At 44.1% G+C, this 21829-nt stretch overlaps 1 protein-coding gene across 6 annotated transcripts in view; it reads left to right on the forward strand.

The window, feature by feature from the left end:
* Positions 1-21829, forward strand: part of Mettl24 (methyltransferase like 24) — a 122795-nt gene that overhangs the window by 73672 nt on the left and 27294 nt on the right. The window contains exons 5-6 of one of the 6 annotated variants that reach the window (XR_005497329.2): positions 14773-14891; positions 15219-15458. The exons of 2 other annotated variants lie outside the window; for them this stretch is intronic. Coding sequence is in view for 3 of the 4 variants with exons in the window: in XM_039099027.2 (XP_038954955.1) it covers positions 15219-15290 (72 nt within the window). In the remaining variant the exon portion in view is untranslated. Of the gene's footprint in view, positions 1-14772; positions 15459-19593; positions 19845-21829 lie in introns of those variants that run through there. 3 more of the 6 variants (XM_039099027.2, XM_039099028.2, XM_039099029.2) reach the window with 3 other exon arrangements.

Here is a 21829-nt window from a genome sequence, read left to right on the forward strand (position 1 = left end):
ACAGCTTTCGGGAGACGGTTCTCTCTTTCAACATTTAAGTGAGTGCTGAGAATGGAACCCAGGTGGCTGAGCAAATTCAGCAGTGAGCCGGCCCCAGGCCCTGAGCAGTCTTTCAGGTCACATCTGTACTGGCCATTTTGTCTCTGGAGCTGAGCCAGAGCAGAGCAGGGGTGAGCGATGTCCCAGGTGTCCGAGACGAGATGGACCAAGTTGATTTGGACATAAAAATCTGGTTTCTCTTCCATCCAGGGAAAATACCAAGAAAGGAAGTTTCATTTGCTACTATTTAGTTAAGAACATAAAGACCCTTAAAAGCCACACAGATTTCCCAGCATGCATTGACATTCAACAGTTTCGCAATTAAAACGATAATGAAACTTTTCTCCCTAGCACTCCCCTTTAAAATCAGTGTGATGGGTACACAGCACACCATTAGGGGGAATTATGCAAAGCAGCCTCCCTGTTCCAAGTTTTATTTTAAGATTTAATTTATTCCAGATTCTGCAGGAAAAAATGCCCATGTGACAAGCCTGCTAACAGATGTCAATTTAGTTTTATAGCACATGCCTGCACTGCAGAGTCAGGAAATGAGGATTATTCTCCTTGCCTGCTGTTTACTGCACACCGCAGCCTTGGAGCTCTGAGCTCAGAGGACGGCTGCTTACTAAGCACGCGACTTACCCTGCTCTGTCAATGGCGCTATCGAGTGTAAGCTTCGGTCTACATCCCGCTAGGGGAAGAGAGACTCTGGAAAGAGCAGAGGTGGCTGAATATAGATTTTCCTCCATTTTAATATCATCTAAGCCCAAGGATAGGTTAAATGTGTGAGAGAGAAAGAGAACTGTGTCTTTATATGTAGAATTAATTTAAGTAATAGGTACTAATAAATATGTCCCATTTTAATGTTTGTTTTCTTATTTCCTATTATTATTTTGGGTTTTTCAGAACAGGGCGCCACACTCTAGCCTTGCTGGCCTATTAACACGGTACATAGACCAGGCTGGTCTGAACTCACAGTAGTCTTATGACCAGTGCCTCTAGCATGCAGGAATAACAAACAAATGTAGCTCTACCTGGCCTTGGTACTTTCAATTGTGGTCCAGGGAATATGGGATAAGACTTGCTAGCTTAACTCGCTTTAGTGGCTCAGAAGTGTGGGTTAGAGTTAAGTGCAGTGACGTCATGTGTCTGGTCTCCAGAACTTGCGACCAGCAAACAGAAAGCCAATGCCTGGAGCTGCCCTTGCCTCCACCCCTCCCCAAGTCCGGTGACTGTTAATCCTCTTGCTGTCTTTGCGAGTTGCCTGTTCTAGCTATGGCACACAAGTGGAGTCCCGCGGAGTGTTTCTCCTTGTTTGTCTGTGGCCCATTTCCTCTGACACACTGTATCAGTGACTTTTCTCTTGCTGTGATAAAATACCATGACTAAAAGTGACTGCGTAAGAAGCAGTTCATTTTGGCTTACGGTTCCGAGGCGTCAGAGTCCGCCATGTGGGGGAAGCAAAGAGGCGAGTAGCAGGCATGGCGGCAGGAACAGAGAGCAGAAAGTTCACTCTTCAACAGCGCGCACCAAACTCAGAGGGCAACTCCAGATGCCCACCTCAAGGATGTACTTCCTCCTCAAACAACACCACCAACTGGGAGCAAGAATTCAAACGCCCAAGCCTATGAGGTGCACATTTCTCATTTAAAACACCACACACATTTTCAGGACTCCTCCGCATTGAAGCTCATATCAGAAAGTCCTGCCTTTTTATTTATTTATTAAAATTCTTTTGAGACAAGTGTCTTTCTATGTAGCCCTGGCTGTCCTGGAACTCTCTATGTAGACCAGGCTAGCCTTGAATTCACAAGGATCCGCCTGCCTCTGCCTTCTCCGTGCTGGGATTAAAGTTGTGCGCCACTGCACCCAGCATTTCTTCCTTTTTTAAAGCTGAAGAGATATTTCATTATATGTATAACACATTTAACTTGTCGATTCATCTGTCAATAGCCACTTGATTTGTTTCCAACTCTTGCCTGTTATGGGGTGTGACCTTGAACACGAGCCTATACAGTCTGCTTCCAACTCTGTTGGATATAATATGGACTATGGGGTGGCTCTATTTTAATAATAATAATTATTATTATTATTTATAATAACTATGTCATTATAAAATATTATTTTATATTTATCTTAAATGATATTAAATATATAAAATATATTATATTATAATATATAATTTATAATAATAATTATTATTTTTTCGGTGGTGCTGGGAATTGAACCTAGGGCATGCTAGACAGATGCTCTGCCACTGGGCTGAATCCTCAGCCCCTATTTATGTGTGTGTTCGTTTGTTTGTTTGTTGTTTGTTTTTGAGGAGCCACCATACATTTATCATAGAGTACAGCATGTTATATTCTCATTTTTAAAAAGTCACTTGAGATTAAAATGTTTTGGAAAAAACAGAACTCTTGTAATAAGCTCCAAGGAGGAAGTTGGGTGTGCCACAGGATGGTTTATAGAGAAATCTAATCTAATGTGTGGTTTGTTTTGTGTTCCTGCTGGCCAGGTCACAGTGGGAGCTGGGTAAGTGATGGGCGGGTAAAGCGACCACCCACACACCTTTGGTGATTAGCCTCTTTGGACTCCCTCCTTCCTGTTCCCCAGTGTCCTCTGTTCTACCGGATGGCAGTAGAGAAAGATTGGAGAGTTTACTAATTGAGTCCAATGTTTCCGTGGTCGTCTCTGTCTATCTCTGCCATGTTATAGAAAACCGTGTTCTCTGTTAGGTTATTTTTCTTGCTCTATACTTCATCCAGTCTTTAGAGCTCTTTCCACCAGAGATGCCCCTCCCTTGCCTCGAGGGAGAGAGGAGGAACCTGCCCATTGGGATGAGATGCTGTTAGGAAGGGAGGGGATGTCAGGGAGAGACTGCTCATTCTGTTCTTAGAAAACTGCCTCCATTCTCTAACTCTCTAAGGGATGGTTCTAGGAAGAGAGCAGAAAGACCTTTTGTTCATTTTCTCATTTGGCTTAACTCAGTAGTATTTTGTTCAATTATGTGGTGCTTGTAGCTATTTTAAATGGAAGCCTCTGTCTTGAGACACCAAGAGAATCTCGGGTATTAAGATTATGTAGACATCACATTAGAAATCCTACCTTCTTGTACTTGACTCTGTAAAAGAAGCTTGTTTATTTGATTGCAAAACTACTAGAGAGTACAGCTATCAGTCTAAGTCTTGCTGTTGTGGTTGCTGTTAGTAATCAAGGCAAAAAAAGAGAAAGAGGAAGAGGAAGAGGAGGAGGAAGAAGAGGAGGAGGAAGAAGGGGAGGAGGAAGAAGAAGAGGAGGAGGAGGAAGAGGAGGAGGAGGAAGAAGGGGAAGAGGAGGAAGAAGGGGAGGAGGAGGAAGAAGGGGAGGAGGAGGAGGAAGAAGAGGAGGAGGAGGAAGAAGGGGAGGAGGAGGAGGAGGAGGAGGAGGAGGAAGAAGAAGAAGAAGAAGAAGAAGAAGAAGAAGAAGAAGAAGAAGAAGAAGAAGTAGTAGTAGTAGTAGTAGTAGTAGTAGTAGTAGTAGTAGTAGTAGTAGTAGTCTGGTCACAAAAACATTTGGCTCAGCTCTTTCCTTACACAATTTTGTTTCTTGCTGTTACCCTTCTGATTAACCGAACATAGTGGTTATCTGAAGGGAGTTCTGAAATCCTCAAGGTTGCTCTGGTCTTGCTACTGGCATGGGAGAGTCAGATTGATGGTGTTTTCAGGATGCCTCTGGAGCAGTTAGTGCATTCGGAGCCACACCGCATGGTTTCTGCAGAGTGAGGACAAGTTTCCAAGCAAGACACTTGAGGGATTAAAGACAAAAGTCTGCAAATCATGACCATGGTGCCATTTGCTCTGGGTGGAGATGCCCAATGGCTGAGAAGGCACTGAGGACCATAGGACAATGCTCAGATACTGAGATGGAGTATGGCTGACAGTGTGTCCCGCTGTTCTTTTTATCTTGTTAACGGTCGTGGGTGAATTTCTTTTAGGTCACCCATTTCCTCAGGTATTGTTAAATTGTGGGGAGAGGGGTGTCAGCATTCTGGATTGGATCTTAGAAGTATTCGGGAGAGGAACAGGGAGAGTCTGGGGTCCAGAAATCCCTTTGGTGTCCTCAGGACTGATTTTGCTGTAGTGACAGATACAGGCATCATCGGTGTGTGATCATCTGCCTGCTTCATGATGTCGGTAAAACTCTTGTACCTCTGAGCTTCCCTTGGGCATCTCCTGGAACACTGATGTGAAATAATCTAGTTTCTCTTGACCTTTTTATGATGTCTACCACAGCAGTGGGGCCGTACCTCTCAGGGTTTTTGCCTTATGACATTCATTTCTTCTGCCCCCCCCCCCCGTTCTCTGTCTCTGTGTCTTGTCTGAATCTCTCTGCTATTTAATTTTGACACCTTTTGGTATAGTACTGAGTCGAATGTTCTGGAATTTTCTAGAAAGCTTAAATTATCTGACTGAATCGACAGTGGCTGTCACTTATTCCCATGATTGTCCCCAAGCCTTGCCACTTAATTGTGTTAAATAAAAACATCTCACTTGCTATAAAAGGTCTGAACATGTGTGTGTGTGTGTGTGTGTGTGTGTGTGTGTGTGTGTGTGTGTGTGTGTGTACATACAGGGGTCGACGTCAGGTATCTTTCTCTATCACTTTCCATATTATTTTATTTTTTTTAGAATTATTTATCTATGTATATGAGTACACTAAACTGTCTTCAGACACAAGACAAGGGCATCGGATCTCATTACAGATGGTTGTGAACCACCACGTGGTTGCTGGGAATTGAACTCAGGTCCTCTGGAAGAACAATCAGTGTTCTTAACCACTGAGCCATCTCACCAGCCCCCATATTGTACTTTTAAAAACAGGATTTTTCACTAAGCCTAGAGCTTGAGGATCAACTGGCTGGCAGTTGAGTCCCTGTCTGCACCCATCCTAGCACTGGGATTGTAGGCATGCACCACCTTGCCTGGCTGGGACCCAAACTCAGATCCTGTGCTTGTGTAGCAAGTGCTTGCCCACTGAGCCATCTTCCCAGCCTCTGACCTCAATTTCTAGCTTATTAGACTTCCCTAATATATTCTTACAGATATCTTTTTTTTTTTCTTTTTGAGGCGGGGTTTCACACACCCCTAGCTGGCTTTGAACTCGCTCTGTTTGGCTTTGAGGATGTTTTGAGCTTTCCAGCCGCCCAGTGTCTGCGCGCTGGGACAGAACCCAGGACTTTACGCATGCTCTGCTCACTGAACTACTTCTCCACCCCCGATATCCCTTCCTCTCACCTGACTGCATCGCCTTACTTCCAATTTGCCTAAATATTTCCATTCCATGTAGCTTCGATCTCAATTTCCACTCTTTCTAATATTATTTTCTGCATTTGAACAAGCAAAAATATTTCACTCATCTTTTGGATGCCACTCCAAACGCCATTTCTTCCACAAAGCCTTCCTCACGCCCGTTTAGTTTTTATTGCGTACATGATGTATGCTCGCTGTCAGAAATGTTGGTGACAGAGAACCCAGGAAGGGAAAGGCTGAAAACTGAAGTCGCAGTTAATGATTCTAACACTGTTGATGCTTCCTGTTGATATATGCGGTCTCCCATTTTTCTTTCCTACGGCACATGCATTTTAACCATTATACCGCTGTCAGACTACATATGATATTTTACACCTGATTTTCTTTTTACTTAATATACCTTGAATATTTCTATGTATCATTAAGCATTTGTTTTAGGTATGTTGCAGTACCATGTGTAATAGCAAAAATCCGGAAACATCACAATTGCCTTGCGGAAGGATGGAATAATGAAAGTTGCTAAAAATCTATAAGGCCAACCATTCAGTGACTATGAAAAAATACCTACCATATGGTGGGGGTGGTGTTTGCCTTTAATCCGGGCACTTGGGGGTGGAAAGTGGGCAAAGGCAGGTGGATCTCTGAGTTTGAGGCCAGTCTGGTCTACAGAGTGAGTTCCAGGACAGCCAGGGCTGCCCAGAGAGACCCAGACTCAGGGGAGAAAAAAAATGGATTTACTTAAAATATCTACACATATCTGTGTTTTGTTAATATGGAAAATATCTGAGCTAAATTGTTAAGAATTAAGAGCAAATTGGCAGATGGGAGCATACTGTGACGCCCACAATTTGAATAAAAATAAGTCCACACGTAACTCTATGCTTGTACATGTACTTTTAGGTAAGCACATGGTGGATTCTTTAGATAAAGGTACTTTTGGGGTTCCCTTGGATGGAGGAATACTTCGAGTATTCATAATAAATACTCAGATGGGATAGAAAAACCCACCTCAGTTTTCTTTTGTGCATGCTGACATTTTAAACGTGTACTTTATGTACTTTTAATACGTTTGTATTACCTATTTATGTACAATGTAACCTTTGATGGCTACATATATTTGGTGAATAATGGCATCATAATGTGTGGGATCACTTCTTAATTGATGTGGATCTAGGCTACCTCAAGGTTTTGACTACTACACACCATTCCACAGTGGTCTTTTCGGTATGTCTCACTAAATTTCCTGCAAAAGACTTGGCTCTAAAAAAAAGAAAAAGGGGGCTGGAGAGATGGCTCCATGGTTTGGAGCCCTGACTGTTCTTCCAGAGGACCTGAGTTCAGTTCCCAGCAATCACACGGGGGCTCACTGTAATGGGATCCTATACCCTTTTGTGTATCTGAAGACAGCTATGGTGTAGTCATATACATTAAATAAGTCTTAAAACAAACAAAACAACAACAACAGGGCTTCCAGTGGATGTGATTGCTTCTGTCTTTGAATTCCATACCATTTACCTGCATGTCTGTCCTATGGAAGCTGGATAAGGTTTCTTCCACCGCCATAGTCTAGATCCATGAGGTGCCCGTCCTATATCACTGTCATAATAAGACACTTTGAAATGTCACATGGTGATTGTCCTATTGGCTTCCTTTTCCTTACTTCGACACAGGATTGCAGTGAATCATAGAGTGGACTACTAGGTTTCACATAGTGAATATCTTTCTAAAATGATGGTAATGAAATTTGTCCGACTGTCCTGGGATAGCCCTCTTTGTAGATCACTATGTACTACACTCTGTAGAATCTCATGAAATACCAATGTCTTTAACTATTTGAAGTAAGGCACCTTTCTTTACCTATTCATATGTATGTGTACATATATATTTACATATATACATGCATACACATATGTACATATATACATACATGTTAATATATGTGTATATGGCTACATGTACACACATACATATATGCATGTATATATACATAAATACATATATACAAATATGTATGTTCATATAGACACACACATATACATATATACACATTCATATGTAGATATGCATGTATACATATATCCATATATGTATATATAATTGTATATCATATGAATGTACACATATCATGAATTCATGTAACCAAGCTGCAGAACCAAGCGATATTGACTGCTTCTGGCTTCCTCATTAATAATTAGTCGCCACTTGTCATTTATTTTCCTTCTATTGGCTCACGGTGGCAGACAATTAGCAGTCAGTGTGGAGGCGAGGAACGCTGATGAATTTTGTCATGTGGGAAATTACCCCGATGCAAATATACCCGAGGTGAGCTATCCCAGCGGTTATGGATCACAAATTAAGATGCCCGAGTTACATGCTTTATTGAATCAATTAAAAACACACAGTGGGAAGTAAGGGGAGGGAGGCGGGGTACGTTCATGTGCCAGTGGAATAGAAGGAGAATTCTGCACGGATCCTAACCAGCCATCAGCCTCCCCGCCCCCTCTCCCACCCTCCCCTTCCTCCCCTGGCTCTGTCTCCCTTCTTGAGCTCTCCTCTGGTCAGCCTTCCCTGCCCACGGTGGGGCAATGGGGACCAGAATTAAGGTTGGGAGTAAGGAGATTCCGTGCTAGCGCCCTAGCGATGCAGGTAGAAGTGCTTTCAGCTAGAGCCCTGAGCTCACTTATTTAGGTGAGAATTAATGGCTCCCCGAATACTGATTGACTCCGGAACACTCAATGCTCATTAACCACTTGGATGTTTAATCAACATTCCTATCGCTTTCTAATGCCTAGCACACATACACTCTGTAACCATCCTGGGAGGTGGGCCGATATTCTAAAAGGACACTGGTGCCCTTCTCTTTGGTTACCAAACAGTTGAGACAAGGTGCGCCAAAGGAATTATAATTTTCCCAGGAATCTCCTGCTGGGAGAAGTAAAAGCTGGGAGCCTTGCTAGGCCTCTCTTCCCTTTCCCACTATGGCCGTGTTGAGTAGACCTTGCTTTTCTGCCCTTTGGTATTATTATTTGTTTAATTGGCCCACTAAAAACAGCAGTCCAGCCCGATTCGTCAGACTGTCAAGGCCTAACCTTAATGACGGGCTAAGTTACTTGTTCACTATGCAAGGTTTTGTGAAGTTCGTATTTTCCATTTGCTGCCTCACCTTCTGTAGAACTAAACATTCTTAAATACAATAAATGGCCGCTACCAATTTAAAACCCAAAGTAGACTAAACTGTGCCGAGTTACTTCGTGTTTACCGCTAACCTATTGCTGCGGTCAAGAATGTCTTTGCTATCTTTGCCGGACCCTGAGACAATCACTGATGGGTTGTTATGAATAAAAGTGAGCAGGGTGAGGTATTCTGCCATCCTGAAGACTCATTCTGAGTTCATTCTTACGATGCCTTGATAGTCCTAGAACAAAAACCTGGCTATTGCCCAAAGGAGGGGGCTCCTTGGCAAACACTTTACTTTTATAATTACACTGTGTGTGTGCATGGGTGTGTGTGTGAGAGAGAGAGAGTGTGTACATGTGTGTGCATGTATGTGCCTGTGTGTGCATCATGCACCCGCATGTGTGTGCGTGTGTATACATGAATGTATGTGTGTGTGCATGTGTGCATCATGTGTATGTATGTGTATGTATGTGTATGTGTCTATATGTGTGCATGCATGTGTGCATTTAACTGTGAAGTGTATGTGTATATGTGTATGCATGTATGTGTTTGTATGTGTACTGTGCACCCACCTGTGTATGCATGTGTGCATGTGAATGTATGCGTGTGCATGCATATGTGCATGTATCTGTGAAGTGTGTGTGTGTGTGCACGTGTGTGTGTGTACATGAGTACCACAGGTCCCTGTGGATGGAGGTCCAGTGGGAGTCAGCTCACTCCTTCTAGCACATGGGTCATGGGGATAGAACTCAGGTCATCAGGCTTGATGGCAAATGTCTTCGCCCTCTGAGTTCTCTCAATGGGAGGAACTTTTCAGAAAAAAAAATATCTTGGCACCTTTTAATGTCCCTCAGCACCCAAAACAGTGTTCTATGACAAGTAGGAATTTTCCTTTTATGGTTGTATTCTGGCTAACTGACATTTAAAGATGGTCTGCCTGGGACATGTGTTTAAGGAACAAAGTCTCTAGTGTCAGGCTCGTACGAGTAAGTTCTTAACATTTCACAGAAAACTAAACACCCCAATCACTGCGACTCCCTCCTCAGTGCCTGATCTTTTCTCGGTGTAGGTTTTAACACATGCTGTTTCTAAGAGGAATGTACAGAGAAAGTTTAGCATCTCCCTGCTTCCTTGTAAAATTCAATATGATGTAGAAAAGCCAAGAGCACCAGCAAGGAAAAAAAAAAACCAAAAAAACAAAAGGAATATTCTATCTGCCTAGGAGCTGGCTCCCGGCTGCCTGTGCTGTTTTAACACAACAAAGCCCGAGATGAAAGACTTAGCATGCCCATGAAATAATTACCTTGGCCTGAAAAATGTCATACGAAGCAGAAAACATAGAGATTTGGCTAGCAAGGTTCTTAAACACCATGCACATGCATGCACACATGCATTCACATGTGCATGTGCACACACACGCATGTGCACACACATGTGCACTGCACACACACATGCATGTGCACACACATGTGCATATGCACATACGTGTGCACTGCACACACACACACACACACATGCATGCTAATGGCACTGAGAAGGAGAACACATCTGGAAACGTCCCCTCTGAGAGTCACCTGAACTTTTCTTTCTCTGTTAGGCTTATCACAGGTAGGAGTTTAAGAAAATTTGTCTTGTGAGGGAAGCCGAATTCCTTCTCTAGCTTCTTCCACACTCTGTCATCAGCAGGACCCTATCTTGAGTGTTTGGAAGAATTTTGAATAATAAGTTTAGATCAGCTAGAATATCCCAATTTGAGTCTTTATGTGCTAAAAGCTTTTAATCAAGACCATAGAATGCTAATTTATTTAGACAGCAAAATATATTAAGGGAGATTTAGCTTTCTGCAACATTTTTTTCCCTGACAATTTCTTTATTATAATTTAAGCTGCATATTTTGGAAAGCTCTTTCCATTCGGAGTGAATTTAACATCCACAGATATAACGTAGGATAGCAACTTCTGAGGAATTATTGGACAGCAGGCGATAGATGAGTCCCGTTCCCTAGGCAACCGCATGGAGCGATGTACCATCCCCCACACTCTTAAAGCGAAGTTTAAGGTTGCAACTATTTTGGGTTTTAGCTTCCTCTGAAAGTGGGTTTTTATTTCCCAAAGTTATTCTTTGCTATAATGAAGTCTGAGCTCTCTCCTCTCCTCTTTGCCATGCACATGGGCCTCCCTATCCTTTGATCTCAGCGTGCTGGGTTGTTAGGGGAATGGGCACCATGGAAATGAGATCAAACTGAAGTTGGAAGCTAACAGGGGGCAGGCTAGAGCTGAGCCTTCCCAGCCCTTTGGGAGGCTTTTGTCATTTGCCTGGAGTTTTCTGACCCCCTCACTCTTTTGTGATCTTTTCTTCTTTTTTAGCAAATGTGGTACGATGCCCTAACCTTTAGCTGAAAACCCTTTTAACAGAAACGATGCTGAAACAAGTGTTTCTGGCTCTTTTAGCAGACCTTTCTGTGTGGGTGTCAAGCGCCATCTTGGCCGTGGAATCTTCTATGAAGTATCACCCTTTCCCTTCTACCAACTTCGGCTCAACTCTTTAGTCTTCTCCTGCCCTGTAGGTCTTGGTGATTTTATTTCGGCATCGACTAGGCTATTGTGACCCGAGCACTGACCCCTTAGGGAAGGCACCCTAGTATATCCCTGCAGAGGCCTCAGCACCTTTCAGAAATGTGAGGACTACTTGTTGATGCTCTCTTGCCACTATGCTATCTGTGGCTGGGGGTGTCTTGTTACCCAAATGATCTAAGGGGCTTCTGGAAGAATGAAAATCTCTTTTGCCCATATTCCAGTGGTTAGACGTCACATTCATTGGTAATATTTGAAAGACATTTCTTAGTAGACCAAGTTTATTTTTGCCCAACTATCAACCACTTAAGTTATGGACTCTAATTGGCATGAAGAGTTGCTAACATGCAAAAGGAGAAAGTCCCGTATGTGGCCGCGTGCGCATGCGTACAGGCAGGCGCGCATGCGTGTGTGTAAGCTCTCCGGCTATCCAGAGAGCATCCGCTGGTAACGCTGTGAGTGCAAGTGTACAGCGGTGAGACAGGAACAGAAAGAAGGTTGGCAGAGGTGAGCGCTGGGCACAGTTTGCCGCCTTTGCATTCTGGCTGCATCATGGGGCTATGGGTGCACCCACTGCAGGCTGTAGAGGTACACGCTCCCCTTGTGGGCCAGTGTAGGCTAGGCACACCACGTGTCCGTATTAACATCACAAACCCTCAGGCTAGAGTTTTTAGGCGCATCTAATGTTTTGACACTGAGACAAAACACTATCTACAAACTTCACCCTCAAGAGCGGTGTGGTCAAGTTATGAAAGAAAAAAAACCCCACCAAAAACCGCATGTTTTTTTTTTTTGTTTGTTTGTTTGTTTTGTTTTTTGTTGTTGTTGTTGTTCTTTTTCTCGGAGCTGGGGACCGAACCCAGGGCCTTGCGCTTCTTAGGTAAGCGCTCTACCACTGAGCTAAATCCCCAGCCCCAAAACCGCATGTTTTAAGCATGTTTATGGTTTCTTTTTATTGGATCCCATTCATCTCTGTCCTGGAGTGCAGACGGGACACAGTTGAGAGGAATTGGATTTGGGTTATTGATTGAATTTGCTGGATTATATTGAAACGTACTTTGTATCGTAAAAATGGTTTTTGAAGTTCTCTTTTGCATAAAGAACTAAGGGTGAAGGGCCAGTGCCAAAGGTCATTGCCCTCAGAGTTACTATCAGCTGTAAAGATTACACAGAAGTTATGTATGGTGTGAACGGTGCCTCTTACTGCCTGTGGCTTGGGGAGCCATGGGTGGGAAGGAACTACAGGGGAGAGTCTATGTCAGGTAGCTCTTGGCAATTATAGAGGAGTTTAAATTTTGTTTGTTTGTTTGGATGGTTGGTTTTTATTTATTTTTATAGTGTTCAGGATTGAATCCAAGGCCTGTGCATGGGAGACAAGCACTGTACCTCTGAGCTACATCTTCAGTTTCAAAAGGAGAGAAGAGAGTAGACACAGGACATAGATATGAGAGGAAAACAAGAAAAGAAAGGGAATTCTGAGAGCGGTTGAAGAGTCAGCCTGTACTGTATTCACAGATAAGCACCAGAGAAACCAGGAATGTTGAACGTGCAGGCTTGTCTCTTCAAAAGGAGAACTGTGTAGCCTGCTTTCTGCCTAGAAGGCTGGGGATGGAGGTGGTTAATAGCCTAGGTGACCTCTGCGCTACCTTACAACTCAGGCCATGCCTGACTCCCTCAGCCTATCCCAGACCCTTACTAACAGGGCCTTTGTGCTCTCTGTTGGGCCAGGGCCACATCTGGCTCCCTCAGGTTCCTACAAACAGAACTGGAGGTGATTAATACCCTAGGTGACCTCTGTACTATCTGTAGGGCCAGGCCACACCTGCCTTCCCCTACAGACCCTTACAAACAGGACTGGAGTTAGTTACTAGCCTGGAGACTCGGAGACCACACCAGATCCTCTCCCAGGCCTTTAAGATGACACTTGTAGTCAATCTACAGAGCCCATCTCCAGGGAAGAAGAAGGCACGTGTACTTTGAGAAGCGCTTTAATGTAATTAATTATACCTCAAGCTTTATTGTGCACACCAGATTGCGTTACACCAGAAAACTTTTCTCCAAATTGTACTGTACTCACATACACCTAAAATAAACTGCCCACTGTTAGGCTGGAAGTTAGAACCAATACCAGCTACCGAGTCATGTTGAATCCTACTTCCTTCTTGCCTCACGCAGATCAATCCTATGCTGGGGGTTGCACTGCAGGCTGGGAGGGAACTCTGGAAATGCAATCAGTCTTTTTGTAGCTGAGAAAAACTATCAGAGACCTGTAAGCAAAACTTCAATAATTGGCTTAAAATTACCCGAATTCTGATGCCTGGCGGAAGTTGGACAATTCAAGGTCCAGGGCCTCTGAGGAAGTAGACAGGCCTCACTAGAACATACTGAACAAAGCAAACATTAGAAAAGGTGATCGAAGTCAGTTAAGGAAGGGAGCATCAGTCACGTCTGACAATTCAGCAGTAGCTATCGTTATCTGTCGGCAGACGGCAAAATGTAAACTGTGGACAGGTGTGACACGTCTCCCTTGGCTATATTTTTATGACCGACTTTCACAGAAACACATTCGTTTTTGAAAGGGAGGAGAATCAAATCCCACTGCAATAAAGTTGAGGTGTCAGCACATCTAGTTAATAATTCATTTCCCAAAGAAGTACTCGTTTCTAAAACACTAAAAATCGCTCCAGGGATCTGTATGACGAGATTTGAACTCGGTTGTTTTGTTTTGTCTTGTTTTGTCTGTGTAGAGAACAAAATAGGCCACATTCCCCAGGAACAATGAGAAAGAACACGTTCCACCAAGGATCCATTAGTGTAAGCTGTAGGTAACCCCAGACAAATATTTGCTATTTACTGTGAACTGTGCACTTGTCCTACGTTTGTCTCTGGGTTTGGAAATCACTCTATAGATAACTGAGAATTGGATTTTCCGTGGACTGTACTTGGAGGGGTTCTTCACGTAGCCTACGAATACTTGATACTTTCTTTGTTGATACTCCCAGGTTGACTGGAATTTGGGAGTTGTTGTTTTGTTTGTTTGTTTTGTTTTTGTTCAAACGCACATCCGAGTGAGATATTACTAAATGCAAGTCATTCGTCACATTCAGTATTTAGGAAGCGGCAAACTGAAAAGGCGCTTTTAACTGAAGTTGTTAAAAGTTGCAGTCAGCACAAATTCCATCGACACCCGTCTAATTCCTCAGGTTACGTCATCAGATTTGGCATCTCCACTGTCGGGAGCGATGCCCTTGAAGCCCTCCATTGTTGATATTATTATGGTTAGAATTAAGTATGACTGGGTTCATGGAAAATCCCCAGCCAGCTGCAGAAGACTAATACAAATCTGGTGGTCAGGATGAATAATGATATGACAACGTTGTGACCTTGATGAGAAATACATCTGACATCTAGATGCCCAATGTGATGACCTGTGACCTTTCTGAAAAACCAACATCCTGCTGACCAGTAGATATGACAAACCTGTGACCTTTCTGACATCCTGTCAACATCAGCCAATTCCCTGACCACACGAATACTGTGTCCTTGGCCTGTGTACATATTTCCCACTTACCCCCTCCCTCTGTTACCCCTGTTTTGGTATATATTCAGCCTTGGGGAAAAATAAGATTGTCGCCTTGATCAGACTCTTGTCTTGGCGTCCTTCTCCGTGTCTCTTGTCCCCCATTCTCTTCCAGGTACTCAGCACCCGTCATTGACAGTCCACTTCAGTAGAAGGCATCGCTTTCCCTTCCTTGAGTTTGACCAGATGAGGGCCTGTTTCAGTCTCCTTATGGGCATAGAGCGCTGGTGTGAGGTTCGCAGCTACGGGAACTCAGAGTCACTACTTTAAAATCTCAGACAAGACGAGGGCATCTTTTGCCCATGTAAAGTTCTAACCAGGAACCTCAAAAGTGTACGTTCCGGGGAAAGTGAGGCAGTTCTCACTCTGTTTAACGTGATTCGGTCACAGTTGGTATGTAAACAGCGTCTGCCTGAAACTGCCTACTCCCTGGAGGGAGGAATGCTCATGGTACTGAGGGACCGCATTCCTGGTGATAGGTTAAGGACAGACTCCTACGTTCCAAAACTGGTGTCTGCACACTGGAGAAACTGCAGTCTATTCTGTTTCCACTGCCACTAGGACACTCCTCCAGTCCCGGAACAATGGCATTGCCCCGTGATGGAAACTTCCAGGCACCAGCAATTCTTCTAATGAAGGATGAATCTTGGGGGTCCCGTTTCAGAAGCTGCAGAACCCAAACAGCCAGCATCAAACAGGGTGACGATGCTCTTGGCCGACAACCCTCGGAATGTTGCTGACTACCTCCAGGCTCTGTTCCAGACCAAAACGCACACTTAAAAATAAAAAATCTATTATATGTATTGGTCTTTGATTCTGTTAGAAAAGTATTTTTTGGATCATTTTCAAAGGATAACCATTTATCAAAATGTCCATGTGAGACAGAGTAGTCACAGTAATTTTGCACTTTGGCAGCCGTCCTGCAAGTTTCCGGGGCCGGAACATTGGGAGAAATGACTTAGAGCCGAGAGGAGAAACCCAGCCTGACTCCTGTTGAACCTCCTCTCCCCCTCCCCCACCCCTCATAGCAAATGCACCAGGCTGTTTGCATGAGAGGAATGCCTAGGTGAGTTCTCTGCTCCAACACTGTGCTGCTTCGCTTTCGAGCTTCTGGATCCCCAGTCTTCTCTGCTTGTGGACTGGGGTTTCTCACCAGGTGTGGAAAACAGTGGATGTTTTACATAAAACATTAAGAAGAAAACGTCTCGAAATTTTGGTAGCAGGTTGTTGTAAGGCTCCCCAGAGGTTAACTTGTATGGCTATATCTTCACTACTATAGGACCCCTTCCCCCCTTAAAAAAAAAAAGGAACCTCTCAGGACATGGGGCTGGAGAGAGGGCTCAGTGGTTAAGAGCACTGGCTGCCTTTCCAGAGGTCCTGGGTTCGATTCCCAACACGCACATGACAACTCACAACTGTTGGTCACTCCAGTTCCAGGGCATCTGGCGCCCTCACACAGACATACATGCCAGCAAAACATCAACGCACATGAAATAAAAATTAAAATTAAAAATTAAAGGAGAAAAAAAATCCCAGGACATGTTACTGGATTCCTCTCATGAGAAGCACAGGCTGTCAGCACACGCCCCCAGAGTCTTCAAGTTAAGCTGCCGAAATGATCTTTGCCTGAAATATAAGGGAGCTGTTTATGAATATTAAACAGATGGCCTTTTAAAATAAAACAACCGTAAAGCCCAGAAGAAACAGATCTTAGAATTATACACGCTATGTGGTGCTGATTACTTTCCAAATTGGATGAAATGCTTGCAAGAGACACGAGAATGCTCTAGAAGGGGGAGCAGCCATTTTCCTTGGGTTGGGGGTGGGGGAGACTAGGACAGTAGCTCAAGGAAAGATGGCTAATATACCTGAAGCTTCAGGTTCAATCCCCTAGTGCTGAGGAGGAGGGGGAGAGGAGAGGGGAGGGAGGAGGAGGGAGAGAGAAGGAGGGTGCAGGAAGGAAGAGAAGAGGGAAGGGGGAGGGGGGGAGAAGGGGGGAGACAGGAGGGGGGAGAAAGGAGGAGGGAGAGAGAAGGGGGAGAATGCAGAAAAGGAGGAAAAGGTCTTGTTTGAGGACCAGAAGGTTGAATGAGTTTTTTTCTCTTCTCTTCCATGTACCCTTTTTATTCTAATTGTTAATAAACACCATGTCTTAGTCTTTAAAAATGGAAACCAACTCACAGCTTGCCAAATTGCTCTCCCTTTCTGGGGTATGGAGAGGCCTGGGTGGGGCTGGTGTGTTGCCTTGGCTTTTTGCTACACTGAGTCTTAAGTAATTTTTTTTTTTTTTTGGCAGTTTAATTTCTAACATAATGGTGGCTGCAGACTTGACTCCTTCCAAATCAGACCCAGGCTTGAATTTAGGCCATGAAAAGAGTAGTAAAACCCACTCCCCACCCCGCCCCCCGATCTGCAAGGGGGTAAGTTACTTGGGGAAGACCTTCTGTAGCAGGAGCAGGGACTTTGTGAACCCTAGCCCATCCATGAAAATGATGACTTTCTTATTGGATAATCAAGCACACTTATGTGGGATTTTATAAAACACGAAATGGCAAAGAAGTGTCCTGTCCCCAAATCATGCCGTTTGGTGCTAAGGAAACAATGATAATAATGTGGATAACTATAGGGTTATTTAAAAGAAAATAGAACGCGGAGGCCTGGGGACACCAGTCCCTTTAGGAAAATTAAGTACAGCGTGCAGGCTGATATGTGCGCCGTGTCTAAAGCCAGAGTGAATTACTGCTCCTCTCTCTCCTTCCCCGCCCCCTCCCCTGGGATCCGCAGGCAGCAAGCGGATTGCAAGTGTGAGAAGTTCATCAAGGCTTGCCAGCTGACAGGCCACACTTGCTTTCCTCCTCTCTGTCCTTCGTGCAAATGGAGCCAGAAGTCGGAAATCCTCATCAACGTTCCTCTCTGTGCCCAGGCCCTTTCCTGTCCCGAATCTGTAGGGACTGAGGGAAGACCGCTTTGAGCTCGCGTCCTCATGACCCTGACTCTGCCAAGAGTGAGCGGGGATTTGAGCGCAGCCTCCTCTAAAGATTTTTCCTGGGGTGAAATTTTTCGATCAGATCCGTATCTGAGTAGTCAATGTCTGTGTGAAGCCATGGGTTTGCCATGACTAAGTGATGGTACTTTTTGTATAATGCCTCTCCCCGTTAAACTCATAGCAAATGTAACAGGAAGTTCAAATCCTGCGACTTGACTTTTTTCTTTTTTCTTTTTTTTTTTTTTTCTTCGGAGCTGGGGACTGAACCCAGGGCCTTGCGCTTGCTAGGCAAGCGCTCTACCGCTGAGCTAAATCCCCAACCCCTTGACTTTTTTCTTACCTGTGTGTTTTTGTTCGCTCTCATTTGACTTTTGGACACACACAGAGTGATCTGCTTCCCCTGGGCAGAGTTTGGTGATTTATCATGATGATAATCACAGTGGTTTTACCATGAAGTTCATGAACCCTGTGTATTGGAGTACCTCATTTGCACAGGTCACAGGCCCCTTGAAAAGTCCCACACCTAATTCTATATTAGGTACAGTTTGGATTCTGCATTTTATTTTGAGGGAGTTTGGGTTACATGGGCTTGCATTTGTTTGTTTGCTTGTTTATTTTGGGGTAGGAGTTCATGCAGCCCAGACCAGCTTCAAACCTACTATGTAACCAAGGACGGTCTTGGATGCTGCTGCTTGCCCTCCACCCCTCTGGTATTGGGTTTATTAGGTGAGCGCCACCATGACCTGGGGATTACACTCTTCTTCCTCTTATTTTGCTTGTTTGTTTTTGAGACTGGCTTTCACTGTGTAGCCTGGTGACCCCTGAATTCACAGGTACCAGTGCCTCTCTCTGCCTCTCCAACGCTGGCATTAAAAGCATGTGCCAACGTGCCAGGCTCTCTTCTATTGTTTTGTTCTGTTGTTCAAATTGAGTAAACTTCAAATTCCTTAGGAAGTCAATCTGTCCAAGTTGTAAGTTAAAAAGGTTTTTCGGGTTAAAAAGATTCGGCATTTCCAATTTCCAATGATCTAAAACAAATAAGATTTCCGTGTGTGTGTGTGTGTGTGTGTGTGTGTGTGTGTGTGTGTGTGTGTGTGTTTGTGTGTCTATGTATGCAGGTTCATGTGGGCCGAAGCCAGGTGTGTGTGTGTGTGTGTGTGTGTGTGTGTGTGTGTGTGTGCATGTGTACACAGGTTCGTGTGTTCAGAAGCCAAAATGCAACCTTAGTTGTCATGCTTCCTCTTTTGTAAGACAGGGTCTCTCACTGGCCTGGAACTGACCAAGGAAGGCAGGCTAGCTGGCCAGCAGGTCCCAGGGGCCCACCTGCCTCTGCCTCCCTGGCCCTGGGATCACAACACACCACCACACCTAGCTTTTGTTTGGTTACTTGGTTTTGTTGTTTTGCTTTTCCTATGGCTTCTGGGGATCAAACTCAGTCCATGTGCTTACATGGCAAACGTGTCACCCGTTGAGCTACGTCCCCAGCCCTTAAAGTGAACGACAGTGTGGGAGCAGAGTAAGACTAAAGAGTTATTCATTTGTTTCACTGAAAGAAAAAGACTTAAACAACCAAACAAATCTGTTCTTTCATTAAAGATGGAGGGATAGGGTTGGCAAGATGGCTTAGCAGAGTAAAAGTGTCTGCCACCAACTTTGACAGCCTGGGTTCAGTCCCCAGGACCAATACGGTAAAAGGAGGGAATCCACTCCCACCAGGTATCCTTACAAATAAAATAAAATAAAATAAAATATTTAAAGTATACAGACGTACAGTCCCCTGGTGATTCACAGTTAGTCAATATTTTGTGTCTTAAAAATGGTATAGAACTACAAATGTATTGACTATAAAAAAAAAGAGAGCTAAGTTAATTAGCATAATACCTCAAATGTAATGTTTTCATACTGAAAGAATGGCTGAGTGTGATTTTCATGTTGAGTTTTACTCCACAGTGTGAATTCTAGACAAAGAAGAGAGAAGGGGTGCATGGAGTGGTGGCCTAAGGAACTGTGGCAGGGGATTTGCTTCTGGAACAAAGGAAACAGAGAAGAGAACAAAATGTCTGGCAAACCTGGAAGAAAAAGAAATGTAGATTCTGGAATTAAAAGGTTATTGAGATGCTAAGAACAATGGATTTTCTTTGCATTGCTGTGACAAAATGTATCTAAGAAAAACAACTAAATAGAAGAAAAGATTTACTGTGGCTCACAGTTTCAGGAGTTTTACTCTGTGGCTGTCTGGCACCATTGCTTGTATTTTGTGTTAATGTAGACAGAAATATCATGACGGAAGGGTTCACCATAGGAAAGCAGTGTTCCCTCCGCATGGCAAACATCGGAGAAGCCGAGAGAGGATGGATGGGTCTGGAGACAAAGAATTCCTTTCAGCTCATATCCTCGGCAACTTGTTTCTTCCACATACCTCATGGCTATGGATTCATCAGTGCACTGACCCACTGACGTTAGCAGCTTCCTGTTCCAGTCACCTTTCAATAGCCACACAGCCAAACCACAGCACTCCATCCCTCTCCCCCAAGGAGCACGGCTTCTTATGATGCAAAATGCCCCATGACCCATGAAGGTGTCCACAGTCTGGTACTGCTCAAAAACCCCAGTTTAATGCCTTCTCTGAGACTCAAGGTGAGCGCTTAGATAAGAGCCTCTGTAAAATCAGTATAAAGGTTGCTTATTTCCAGGATACAGTGGTGGGGTAGGGTACAAACTCCCACCCCAAAAAGGAGAACTAGAGAAATAGCAAGGTGTGTGTGTGTGTGTGTGTGTGTGTGTGTGTGTCTGAGTGTGTGTGTATGTGTGTATGTGTGTGTATGTGTGTATGTGTGTGTATGGTGTGTGAATGTGTGTGTATGTGTATGTGTGTGTGTATGTGTGTCTCTGTGTGTGTGTATGTGTGTGTATGGTGTGTGAATGTGTGTGTATGTGTATGTGTGTGTATGTGTGTGTCTCTGTGTGTGTGTGTATGTGTGTCTGAGTGCGTATGTGTGTATGTGTGTGTATGTGTATGTGTGTGTGTGTGTCTCTGTGTGTGTGTGTGTGTCTGAGTGTGTGTGTATGTGTGTATGTGTGTGTATGTGTGTGTATGGTGTGTGAATGTGTGTGTATGTGTATGTGTGTGTCTCTGTGTGTGTGTATGTGTGTATGTGTGTGTATGTGTGTATGTGTGTGTATGGTGTGTGAATGTGCGTGTATGTGTATGTGTGTGTATATGTGTGTGTGTCTCTGTGTGTGTATGTATGTGTGTCTGAGTGTATGTGTGTATGTGTGTGTGTATATGTGTGTGTCTCTGTGTGTGTATGTGTGTGTATGTATGTGTGTCTGAGTGCGTATGTGTGTATGTGTGTGTATGTGTATGTATGTGTGTATGTGTGTGTATGTGTATGTATGTGTGTATGTGTGTGTATGAGTGTGTGTATGTGTGTATGGTGTGTGTATGTGTGTGTATGAGTGTGTGTATGTGTGTATGGTGTGTGTATGTGTGTGTATGAGTGTGTGTATGTGTGTATGGTGTGTGTGTTTGAGTGTGTGTATGTGTGTATGGTGTGTGTGTGTGTGTATGTGTGTGTGTGTGTGTAAAAAGAGAGAGGGATGAATCAGTGGTTAGAAGCACTGGCTGCTCTTCCAGAGGACCCGTGATTAATTCCCAGAACCCTCATGGCAGCTCAAAATTGTCTGTAACTCCAGTTCCATGGGATCCAATGCCTTCTTCTGGCCTCTGTGGACACAAGATGCACAGACATACATGCAGGCAAAACAGCCACACACATAAAATACCAAAAATTTAAAAAAAAGAAATAAGACTGTCAAGGAGGTATCAGACTAAAGCAATTTCAAAACCCAGCAAGGGAAACATTAAACAATCGGGCAGCCAGGTACATGGTGGCAGGATGTGGGTCCCCAAAGCCTTGGGAAGTCCTGTTCTTAGTCCCTGCCGGGGGCAGATCCCATGGGCTAACCATTTGCTTCCTATTGTGACCTGCTCATGCCCTGTTTGAGCTGCCAGGCCTGCTTTGCAGCCTGGGAGGAAGCTATGACCTTACCACTTATTTCTGCACGTCTTCAAAGTGAGCATCGCACGGGCATTGGCAAGGCCTGACGCCAGCCATACCAACGACACTCAGACCATGGCCCCTGTGTCCCTGGATAGATGAACACAGGGAACACTTCTCTAGGC

Source organism: Rattus norvegicus, chromosome 20 (assembly GCF_036323735.1).
Source record: "Rattus norvegicus strain BN/NHsdMcwi chromosome 20, GRCr8, whole genome shotgun sequence".
In the NCBI taxonomy this organism is placed as follows: Eukaryota; Metazoa; Chordata; class Mammalia; order Rodentia; family Muridae; genus Rattus; species Rattus norvegicus.